The sequence below is a fragment of the Stylophora pistillata genome, chromosome 4 (genome assembly GCF_964205215.1).
Source record: "Stylophora pistillata chromosome 4, jaStyPist1.2, whole genome shotgun sequence".
In the NCBI taxonomy this organism is placed as follows: Eukaryota; Metazoa; Cnidaria; class Anthozoa; order Scleractinia; family Pocilloporidae; genus Stylophora; species Stylophora pistillata.
The window spans coordinates 39,748,964-39,760,504 of NC_142522.1; the positions used below are offsets into that span (position 1 = coordinate 39,748,964).

Below are 11,541 nucleotides of genomic sequence, written 5' to 3' on the forward strand. Positions count from 1 at the left end.
CAAGAATCTAGATCGTTTCAACAGGTCTAGTTTGCTAGCAAAACTCTTCTTAACATCCATTAAATGTTCATCCCATGTTAACTTGTGGTCGACTGTTAAGCCTAACACGCGTGCTTTAGTCACCCAGTTTATACTGGAGTCACATGACCCAATAACACCGGGGCTATCGGTCCCATTGGGTTTCCCCTACTAAGTAGCACCGCTTCGCTCTTTCCTGGATGGGGTGTTAACTGGTTTCTACCACACCAGTCATAAACCTCCTTCAATGCTCCATTCAACTTTGCGATGGCCTCGTCTGCCGTGTCGCCTATACAGAAGACCGTGGTATCATCGGCAAACAGATACACAGGCCCCTACCGGACAGATAGTGGCAGATCATTTGTGAAAAGTGTGAACAGAGTCAGTCCTAGCACTGATCCTTGAGGTATCACCATGGATACTCGGAGAAGGTCTCACTTAACTCCATTTCACTCTGTAAACTGTTTTCGCCCTGTCAAATAACTCTTTAACCAATCGAGGGTTGATTCCTTAATTCCGAAATGTCTTTCTAGCTTCACAATTAATGCAGCTTGTGAGACGCTATCGAAAGCTTTCCTGAAGTCGATGAACGCTACTGCTACAAATTTTCCTGAGTCAAGAGCTGATCTCCAAGATTCTGTGAGTTGAATCATCAGGTATTCCGTTGAATGCCCGGGTCGGTAGGCCCACTGCCTGTTTGAGACCAAATTGTTATCTCGAAAGACGTGTTTCACAAGGGCATCATTTACTACTGACTCCATGATTTTGCTTGGAATGTTAAGTAGGGAGACTGGGCGGTAATTTCCCCTTTCAGTTACATCATCTTTTTTGTGTATTGGTGTGAGTCTTGCAATCTTCCGCTCTGAAAATACAGACTTACTTTCATAGCTGTACTGGTATAGACTCGTCAGAGTCTTACTACTTCGTAGCTCGGTAAATATCCACCATTAGCCACCTCCACTTCGGTGAATAACAAGTGTTAGATATTATCTGATCTTTCTCATCATTTTTGGGGCATGCTCAGTCGTGCGGCATGTTTTGACGACCATTAGCGTGCGATTGAAAACATTTGCTGGAACATGATGTTGCAATTGAGACTCTCCCATATTTTACTGACATCAACTTACCGGGTGTGAATGTAGGGGTTGTATTGGAAATACCTTCAGAAGGAATGAAAAAAAGGTCATGGAGAAATTTCGATTTTCGCTGTCTTATCGTAGTTCTCTATGAAGAATACAAGAAGTAAAATGGTTTGAACCTAAGAGTAACATCCGATACTGATAGTTTTACTGCTTAAATCTTAACAAAATACACATGAAAAAATTACGCGCGCCTAAATGGCCAGAAAAGAGCACATTTTTCATCCAACACAGGTGCAAAAACGTACGTAGGCGGCGGAGGGAGAGGGGCAGGGAGGGCTGAAGCCCCCCTAAACGAAAATTTGGGGGGCCTTTGCGTCTGTGGAAACCCAGTCAAATGCAAAGCTAAAAGATCGGATTGGATCGGAAAAATGAACGGTCGCAAATCTGAAAACAAGAATTCTGCTTATTCACACGTTTTGCCATTAGGTCTGAATATAATTTAATATCAGAATGCTACACCACGAATGTGCAGTAAAGAAAAGAAGTAACAAAAACATACAAGCCAAAAAACCGCAAACATTTTTACAGACATTGTTACAGTACGCATGCCTAACGTCTACACTACGAAGCTCGTCAAAATACGTACTGCGCATTTTGCATTCTGCTAGAGGTTCAGCCTTGTTGCTTTTAGAAATGCCTCCAAAGCGTACCCTAGAATCGTTTTTAGGGTCACAGCCAACAAGAAGAAATGCACTTGTGACCCAGAGGAAAGTGAATTAGTTGATCCAAGGGAGGTTGCTCCAGCTGCTTCCCATGAAGACACTACGGTCAAAATTGTCAGCAGTGATCACGGAGCATCTGTTTCTCAATCATCAAGCAATCCGCCATTGACGCGCAGTGAAGTCTGTTTTGCTTTACCCCAAGAGAAACCATTTCAACCAAAGGACTTCAAAGCGAAAAACAAGGACCGCACATTTCAGGAAAGGTGGTACAGCGACTTCCCATGAATAACAGTGTGTTCAACACGTAATAAAGCTTTTTGTTATGCTTGCCGGGAAGCTAATAAAAACGGTCTCCTGAACCTTCGCAAATATGGAGATGAAGCTCTTACCACATGTGGTTTCAACAACTGGAGGAAGTCGTTGGAGCAGTTTAGAAAGCATGAAGCGTCTGAGGCTCATTAAGAGGCAGTTATGAAATTTTCCTTTAAAAAGACTTCCCAGGGAGTAGATGTCATGATTTCATCTCAACTCGCAAATCTACAAGCCACTCGTCGAGCGGGCCTTTTGAAACAGATTACCTCATTGCGCTTTTTATAGGCAGGGCCTAGCGATAAGGGGCCACTCAGAAGATGAAGGAAACTTAAGTCAGCTTTCGAAACTAAGGACGGAAGACAACAATACTGTTCAAGCGTGGCTGAGTGAAGAAAAATACATGTGAGACGCCATAGTCAACGAGCTAATAAACATAATGGGACAGGAGGTACTAGGGTGTATACTTCATGGTGTGAAATCGCCCAGCCCATCGTGGTATACAATTATAGCAGATAACGCGACATAGTTAGTTAGTTATATAGGTTAGTTGATCACTCCCCATGGGGGCTTTTCAGGGCCAATTCCCACCCATCCCACCCCGGGGGAGGACATCCACCACACAGTAATCTCGTGCGTGGGAAATTAACGTCTCCTACCCCTAACCCTGCAGGAGACGGGGCCTACGGTTTATCGTCCTTATCCGAGAAGACTAGAATATCTACCATTAACATTTCCATCAGATGGGTCGACGATGAATATGCCATATTGGAAGAACCAATTAGCCTTGTGCAGTTACTCGACACGTTCGTCAACACTCTAGTCGCTTTGATAAAAGACTTGCTAAGACGCTGCAACCTCCCACTTGTCTTGTGCCTTAGTCGGGCATACGATGGAGCAGCAAATATGCAAGGACTAACGAATGGGGTGGCCACTCATTCAAACGGAAGTACCATCGGCGATACCTGTTCACTGTCTAGCACGCTGCCTCCAGTTAGTTTTGCAAGAGCCTGGCAGAAAGTGTAGAAGTTTAAAAGAGGCCCTCGAGTCGGTGAAAGAGATCGTCAAATGGGTCAAGTTGTCTCCAAAGAGATCTACGCCTTTCGCGCAAAATTTAGAGAATTATGAAGGAGGTGTAACACTGAAGCCACTGTGCCCCACCCGTTGGACAGTCAGGACAACAGCATTCAGTGCTGTTCTTGAAGACTACGTTGTGCTTGAGCAGACAATGGAAGATATAAGCCACACCACGAACAACGAGTGTGGACAGAGGGCAAATGGAGTGTTGTCGAGCCTTGATAAATTTGACTCTGTGTTTGGTCTTAAACTTGGCTATTTCTATTTAAAGCTTAGGACGCTGCAGAAGAAAGATACGAATCTGCAAGTAGCTATTACCGCTGCAAATTTAGCCATGAATTACTATACACGACTTCGCACAGATGAAGAGTTCGATAAATTTTAACAGTCATGTGTCTCCTTTTCAGAAGGTAAGTCTGGCGAACTGGTACTGCCACGATACAGAAGAGCTTCCGCCAGACTTCACGATGGAGCTCCTCCTCATCGCTTTGAATGTCTAAAGGATTACTATCGAGTGCAAGACTATGAAACTTGCGACAAAATTAAAACGGAATTAGAAAGCCGGTTCAACCAAGCCAAGTTAAAGCCAGTCTCTAACTTAGAGAAACTTCTTGTGGGCGCAGCAAACAGCGACGACCTCAGCGAACATTTGGAAGGGCTGCGAAGGTCTTGCTTTGGAACAAATATAGATTGTGGACGGCTTTGGCACCAGCTTTACCTCGTGCATGACGCATTGAAAACTACCTCTTCCCGAAGTACGTTAGGTTACAAATATAAGAACCATTTGCGAAGCTTTCAACAAAACTCCTGTCACCAAAACGCTACTAGGAGAGGTCCACAAACTGCTACGATTGTATTTGACATTACCTGTGGCATCGGCCACTTCCGAGCGCTCGTTTTCTTTCCTAATTCGCCTAAAATCCTACCTCAGAAGCACCATGAATCAGGATTGTCCAAACAACTGCCTCTTCCCGCATTGTCATAAGTCTATCATGGACACATAGGACACTGTAGACGTTGCAAAGAAGTTTGTTCGTGCAAACGAACAACTCAAAAGACATTTTGGAAAATACGAGTAAACTAGAGGTAGTGCTTGACTTTGTGTACGATAAACCCCCCCATGTTTCAACACGCTCCGCCGCCTCTGACGTAGAGCCAATCAGATTACAGTGGCCACAAGTGATTTCAAAATGGATGTAATAAAGGAAATAAAATAATTATAGCAGAGGGGTAAAGGCCTCTTAAGGCACAAAGTAAAAAAGACAAAAGTAATAATCTATACCATTGCCTGTATTTTTTACTTCTCTTTGGAAAATATTCAAAATTGTTTTGGCTTCCTCAACTGAAACGTTGGCATGCAAACTAAATGAAACTTCGCAGAGAAAAAAGAAACCAAGGAATGTTTATTCGGACTGTGGAACACGCCGGGGTATGTCCTCTTTGGCATAATCATTTATTCATATTTTAGATTGAAACAAAATTTTGGGGAAGGATCTAAAACCTACGTCACATTTAGTGATATTTCCCCTAGATCGCGAGTGTCCGTGTTGATGACACGAAAATGAGATGCGCCCGCACAAGGAAAGACCAACACTAGCTGTGAGAGTTGCGATGATAATTGTAACTATTGATGATGTCTTTCAACAGTTATCATGACTTACCAGGTGGGTAAACTTCTTTTAGATGTTTTAAGAACGCTTTGGAAATTGAAGCTTTTTTGCAAAAAGATCACTTCGATTTATTTACTTTGTTTCGAACCTGAAAGTTGAGTTCTAGTAACCCGCGAGGCGTCGATCGCAGGGCTGATATAGTGCGGCTAGAGAATTGAAAGGAAAGATCAACCTTTGCCCTTGAATTCTGCGGTGGATTTGTGGCCGTGGGTACATTTTACCTTGGGATTATTTACTTCGTTCGGCAGGCTGTCCGGACAGAAGTGTTTGGCCTTGTCTTCTCTTTAAAAAGAGAAAACCAGGATTAAAAAAAAAAACGTTTAAATCAAGTTAAATCGGTAAAATAACGACACCAGGAGCAAACAACACACGTATAGAATAAGGAAAGTCATTTTTATTTAATATTTTCACTTTTAACGATCTCCATGGACATCTTGTAGAAAATCCCATTCAAATCTTTATAAATCGATATGCAAATTGTGTTCCTTGTGTGGTTCTTAAAGAGAGCTTGGGCCACCTGTGTTCATATACACATTGTATTATAAATTCATTATCGACGTTAATTTTTATTAGAAATATGTTGTGCAGTCTCAATTGTTTTCAAGGTGATACTTTCAGCGAATCAATTACTTTGTGACTCAATTTGTAAACCTGATCTATTCTAATGTGAAATGAGCCTGCTGTAGCTTAAATCGTATGGTTTTACTAATTACACACACACTTAAACCATATTTTGATCACTTTTACAATTTTACAAAGTGATTATTATCAGAGAGATTACGTAATCTTGACATAATATTGAGGGACGCTCCCTCTGCCAACTCTTTTCCTTCGTTGTTCTGATCTTTCTCAAGAGTCTTCAATCTTGCTTGACTTTTAGTAAATTTTAAAAACGGATTCCATACAGAAAAACATGACATACTCTCCATTGAAAAGTCGAGCTGTTACTCTGAAGGTCTGCATCTAAAAGTTTCAGGGATGAGAAGGAAAGAGGATTTTCTTCAACTTAAACGCATAGATTGGTGTGTTTTTTTGTTTGTTTGTTTGTTTGTTTGTTTCCCCATAAAAACTAAAGCAGCAATGACTTGCACATTGAAAAAAATATCATCATGAACAAGTTCAGAGGCAGAGGTCAGTAGATTAAAATCCCAAGAACTTTGTGACGCTTGGCTCGTTTACATCCTTAAATCCATTGATTACCTTGAGAAATGGTGGTGCAGTCAACAATGTTAAGGAAGACGTCCATACGTAAGTTTCTGAAAGAAAAGTAAATAGACAGGTTTCACTTGGTTTTCGCCGACATCCCTGACAATGAAATTAAAGTTTTCATTTATAGTGAATTAATTATCGCTAATCATCACTTAAATCTGGAACGCGTCAGGAAATTTTTCCCTTATTTTCATAAGCTTTTGCACGAAACAACGAGTTGGAAACAAAAGGTTTTCGTTAAAATTTTGTACCTTTCGGGACGTCTACGTTGACCCATCATAAAAAGAGAAAAACGTTTCCCAAAAGGCAAATTTAAAAGAATTTGCGAAGCCTTTTTGACTCCTCATCTCATACAACAAAGATCGAGGCCGCGCGAAACAACATGCCTCATGAGCGACCTGGTACTGGCTTGGCCAATCCCAGAATTCATTCTGACCCTAGTATCAGCAAAGTGTTGTATTGACAGAAATTTCATCCGCTATAACTCAGTAGGCAAAATTCTTGAAACTTATACAGCCCCCAACTGCTCCCCAGATTTACACAACTTTCTCAGATTCTTCAGAGTGTTAAGCTGGGACTGGCGAGACTTACCACCAGCAGGTATACTGCATAGGTCTGAGGCATTATCACATAAATCGTCTTTCCTGCCTCTAAAAACCACCTTGCCGTCGAAAACAGACACTGCTTCGTATTCCGAGGTCGCGTAAACGACATCTACCGCTATTAGAAACAAGTGCTAGTTAGATATATGACACCGTAACTGGAACCCCATCAAAACGAATTATACATTTGTAATTATAGAATAAGTTGAGCTTGGTGGGAAAATAAAAAAAGAGTTTACTCGTTTGGACCTAGGCGTGAGATAAAGAGAAAATTGCATGAATAATCGAGCCTCGGCCCTTCGAAATTTGCGGTTGAATACCCAAAAGGAAGAAGTCATGTCACAAGGTTTAAAAAAATAAACGTGGTTTACTCAAAAGCTCTTACTAGTAGGGTACAAATTTAGCTGGTAGGGATAATTCCGTGGGTCAATGTATTTTTACAGTCGTTCGTTTCCAATGTTTGAGATGTATCGATCAAATAAAAAAAATCTCAGAATATATGAGATAAAAATATCATACCTTTGAAAGTGTGCATGAATGATGCATCAAAAAACCATCGCTAGCGATCGAGTAAGTCTTTTGATGCAACGAGTAAACAGAAATCATCCACATGCACTTTCAAAGGTATGTTTTTAGCTCATGCATTCTGAGATTTTTTTGACTCGACCGATACATTTCAAAGATTGGAAACGAACGACTGAAAAAATACACTGTCCCGCGAAAACAATCAGTCCCGAAACGCGAACCGAAACGCGAACCGTTTTCCAAGAGTGAAGCTGTAGGATTCCAAGGACAAGTATACATCCATATATCTGAGCAAACTGAGAGCTACTGAATGTATATACTCTTCAATATTTTTACTGCGCTAGAAACATAGGATACAAAGAGCTTGCGTAAAAAAACGTTTTTAAAAAACGCAGGGAAAGTTGAGTTTTCACCATTCTCTGGATGGAATCAAAGCACAAAAACTTTGTTTTACCTTTGTAGTAAAAGCTTCACCACTTAAAAATCTATTTAAGAATTTTTCTTTTTCCATACTGGAAGTAACGCTTCAAAATTGGGAAAATGTTCACCAATGATATCAGTCGATCTTCCTTATTGGGTCATGTGGCATGTTCACACCAATCATCAATAGATTATGACGTTGAGAAACCATTTCCATTCTTACTGACATGGACTTACCCGGTGTAAATGTTAAACTGACATTGAAGATTGTTCCAGAAGGAATGAAAGGCCATGGAGAAAATTTGACTTTTGCCGTCTTATCATGACTACCTGTGAAGTGTGTAAGAACAGACCAAACTTTGGTATCAGACGTCTGAATCAATACATGTTTAAGATTCAGTTGCTACTCACCACAGAAAGTCACATTTTTTATCTCTATTCCCGAGGGATATGCCGCTGATATACTGAAGACGAAAAGCAACAGATTCAAGGGGATGATTCGTGGCTGACTGTTTGAAATCATAATTATCTTCTTTAATGACAGGTGGGCAGCAAAATCTGAAAGAAAATTCTAGGAGTCGATCAAATTAGCGAGACGTAGTCTGAAAATTCAAAGGGGTAGCTTTCTTATTCATGTTTGCCTTTCGAAAGAAACAAGTTATGAATAATCCAAGGTTGGATGACTTTTCCTCGTGATCTGAAAAATCTAAAATTTAAAACGTCCTAATATCACGTACTATTATAGGTTGAACTGAATTGATTTATCGTCAAGTAGTGTTCAGCACTTCGTAACCCAAACTTGCCTAAAGAAAATAATTCTCATGCCTCAGCTATAAGACGTTTCTGAGAGAAAGAACTTTTAGGTCCCTTTGACTCGATAACGACCCTTTAAAAACGTAGACGACCGACTCTGCAAAATTATTCATGTTTATTCATCTTATTCATGTTTGCCTTTCGAAAGAAACAAGCTATGAATAATCCAAGGTTGGATGACTTTTCCTCGTGATCTGAAAAATCTAAAATTTAAAACGTCCTAATATCACTATTATAGGTTGAACTGAATTGATTTATCGTCAAGTAGTGTTCAGCACTTCGTAACCCAAACTCGCCTAAAGAAAATAATTCTCATGCCTCAGCTATAAGACGTTTCTGAGAGAAAGAACTTTTAGGTCCCTTTGACTCGATAACGACCCTTTAAAAACGTAGACGACCGACTCTGCAAAATTATCGCAAAGAAGTAAAGTACCCATAGCCAGCCGCATTTGAATAACTAATGCGGTTGCTCAATTGGCGGCTAAAATTGCCTTTTGTCGTGAGTTAAATACTTTCATCATCGGCAATGATTTGATTGAGAAAAGAAAGAAAAAATCTTAGGACAGAGACAATTTTATAATGTGGAACGAGTTATTTCCATTAGAAACCATAAACACGAGGTAAGTTAATTTACACATTTTTGCTTTTTGAACGATTTTGAAGCCTTCAGAGCCAGTAAAACAGTGGTATTGGTCTTTACTAGCTAGGTTACAAAGTTAATGATGAGAAAATTGTTGTCACGGGGTAGCGAAGGTTTCAGCTCGTTTAAAACTACAATTCAACGAGTCGACGTCGGATTTTTCTCTATGAGTCATAATCAAAATTATCAACATTTTAATCCGTTTTGCAGAACGAAGGATGCTTTGTTTGCCTTAAAACTGCTCCTGAATTTGTCATCAATCTTCGCAGAGGACGATACAATATGCGAACTAAGTAAACGAAGAGCCATGATGGACTTATACGGAATAGAAAAGGGTACTGAAGCGTATGCATAGGGAAGAAACGCTAATGCTCCATAATGAGTGGCAGAACTTTGGCACATCGCTGTCGTTTTATATTTGATGTCAGTAATATTTGGAGTATATTCTCAAGTTATCGATGTGCGGAGAAATTTCACAATTCTGCCAGACAAAGCCTTTACTAGGAAGCAATTTTTTAAGCATCTAGTAAATTACCTCAAGAGCGCATGCTTCGCAGCCGTGATGTCCTCTATTTCTGGCCATGGCTAATGTAAAAGCTAGTCAAAACCCTTACTATAGGAACAATGATAGCATGCCATTCTTCAAAATCATTGATGCCTTTTAACATCAGTAACTGAAAGAAGCTTATTCAAAAGTTAGCGTACACTTTTGGCGCATTTAAACATTTTGTTATGTTTTTTTCAAACGACGTTACGAGAAGGATTTATGACCCCCTATCGCATTTGCTTAAATAATTCCACCTTTCCCCATTTTTAGTGCTAATAACGCAAAAACTCCCCGCATAAACTGGAATACTCAGCAACACTGAGGTAGGGGCGAGGACTGTCCGGCTAAAACTTTAGAATTATGAAAAATTCAATTACTCCAATGTCTGATGACAGTGGTAACTTACTAAGAGGGATGAACCTTCAATGCCGTGTGCAACTTCTTCCAGATGTTTTAAGAACACTTGAACAGTTGAATTTTTTCTCCAAAGAGATCGCTTCTATTTGTTTGCTTAGTTGCATAAAGCCCTGTTTTGTAATCAAGATGTGTGTTTCTCAAGTATCATTTGAAAACGGGTCGAAAGTACAAATATTGCGACGATTGATAACCGAACCGGATGGAACACAAATGACTACTGACCGAGGCATGTACAGGAAGCTATAATTTAACAGATCAGTTTTGTAAATATGGTATTTAAAAATCTTTTTTTTCTCTAATATGTATGAATTACTTTCTCATTGGGTTTAAACTTCAACCATTGCATGCAGGGCTGCAAATTTTACCGTAAACCGTCCATAATTTGTCACCCAATGTTATCACCAAAATCATCCAAATAGTTCAAAAATAGTTCAAAGCTATGCTGTATCTAAATAATAGATTTAAAAATGCGCGAAACAGCGAGAAAGCGATTTTCAATCACCTTTCGATCCTTTTTCAGTAAAAAAAAATGGTTCATTTAAAGTGCAAGCAAGTTTTATATCTTCTATAATCACTCAATATTTCTCATCAAAAACAAACAGGGATGGTTCGAAGCTATGCTGTAACTAAATAATCAATTTAAAAATGCACGAGTAATTTTCAATCTGCTTTCGATCCTTTTTCAACAAACATGATTGATTTAAAGTGCAAGCAAGGTTTATAGCTTCCATTCCATCTAAAGTTTTAATTAAATATATTCAGCGCGGCCTGATTGTGGGTATCTCAAAGTGTTTTACAAACAAACTCAAGCTCTCAGAAGAGGTAAGTTGTTGGCTCCCGAGCCTTGACAATAGCGTATCTGTCTCTTTTTGATAACCTAATTTAGCGAAGGGTCTAATTTATCGGTTTTATGACCGTTTCATCTTCAATTACTGGCAGAGAAACAATACTGGGCAACAGCTTTTTTTATTTCCTAACTTGAAACAGTGAAAACTGTCAATGATACACACGAATGTCGAAAAACTTTCGCGCGAAATCTACCTCGTAGACAAAGCTCGTGACGTCATTTGAGGAACAGTCAGAACCAATCAGCTTTTATTTCTTAATTTAGAAATAAAGATATTATAACTTTTGTTCCCAGCAGCCTTCTTTGGACTCATTAATGATGTTTATTGGCCTGATACAAGTCATCTTGGTCTTATGGCTTGTAACACCATGCGAGAGTGACGTTTGTAACCAAAAAATCTGTCCATGCACCAACTTCGGTAGGACTTGGGTGGTAGTAAAATGTCATTTTCATGGACACATTCCAGCCAAACTCCTAAACAATTTAGTGCAGCTGTAAGTGATATGAAAACGTTACTCATCCTTCACCTTTCTAGGCGTGTCATACCTCTTTGTGGTGTCTTACGAGCGACTTTCTGTAAATACCACGGATATAGGTGTGCAAGATGGAAAAATCGAAATCTCCCAAACTTTGTCACATTAAA

The 11,541-nt window shown here is 39.7% G+C and overlaps 1 protein-coding gene and 1 long non-coding RNA gene across 4 annotated transcripts; one reads left to right on the forward strand and one right to left on the reverse strand.

Moving 5' to 3' along the window:
- Nucleotides 1-5,252: 5,252 nt before the first annotated feature.
- LOC111344956 (uncharacterized) lies at nucleotides 5,253-10,226 on the reverse strand. 3 transcript variants are annotated; one of them, XM_022952223.2, is made up of 6 exons: nucleotides 10,041-10,226; nucleotides 8,046-8,205; nucleotides 7,872-7,964; nucleotides 6,679-6,807; nucleotides 6,079-6,134; nucleotides 5,253-5,841 (listed from the first exon to the last, which is right to left on the reverse strand). In XM_022952223.2, the coding sequence occupies exons 2-6, from the start codon at nucleotides 8,155-8,157 to the stop codon at nucleotides 5,755-5,757; spliced, it is 477 nt and encodes a 158-aa protein (XP_022807958.1). In that variant the 5' UTR covers nucleotides 8,158-8,205; nucleotides 10,041-10,226; the 3' UTR covers nucleotides 5,253-5,754. The 3 variants fall into 3 exon arrangements, with proteins under 3 accessions (XP_022807958.1, XP_022807957.1, XP_088615138.1); XM_022952222.2 differs by having other exon boundaries at nucleotides 8,046-8,192; nucleotides 10,041-10,225; XM_088759012.1 differs by lacking the exon at nucleotides 10,041-10,226 and adding an exon at nucleotides 8,372-8,927 and having other exon boundaries at nucleotides 8,046-8,192.
- On the forward strand, nucleotides 8,923-10,047 carry LOC148733698 (uncharacterized). The gene is made up of 2 exons (XR_016000785.1): nucleotides 8,923-9,067; nucleotides 9,298-10,047. It is a non-coding gene; the product is annotated as an uncharacterized LOC148733698 (long non-coding RNA).
- Nucleotides 10,227-11,541: the final 1,315 nt, after the last annotated feature.

Bases quoted from the DNA above. Each gene is read 5' to 3' on its own strand.
- LOC111344956 (XM_022952223.2), bottom strand. From the start codon at position 8,157: ATGATTTCAAACAGTCAGCCACGAATCATCCCCTTGAATCTGTTGCTT. The intron at 7,965-8,045 runs GTGAGTAGCAAC...CACACTTCACAG, and splicing joins AAAAAATGTGACTTTCTGTG to GTAGTCATGATAAGACGGCA. The intron at 5,842-6,078 runs GTAATCAATGGA...TGAAACTTTTAG, and splicing joins CTGCACCACCATTTCTCAAG to ATGCAGACCTTCAGAGTAAC.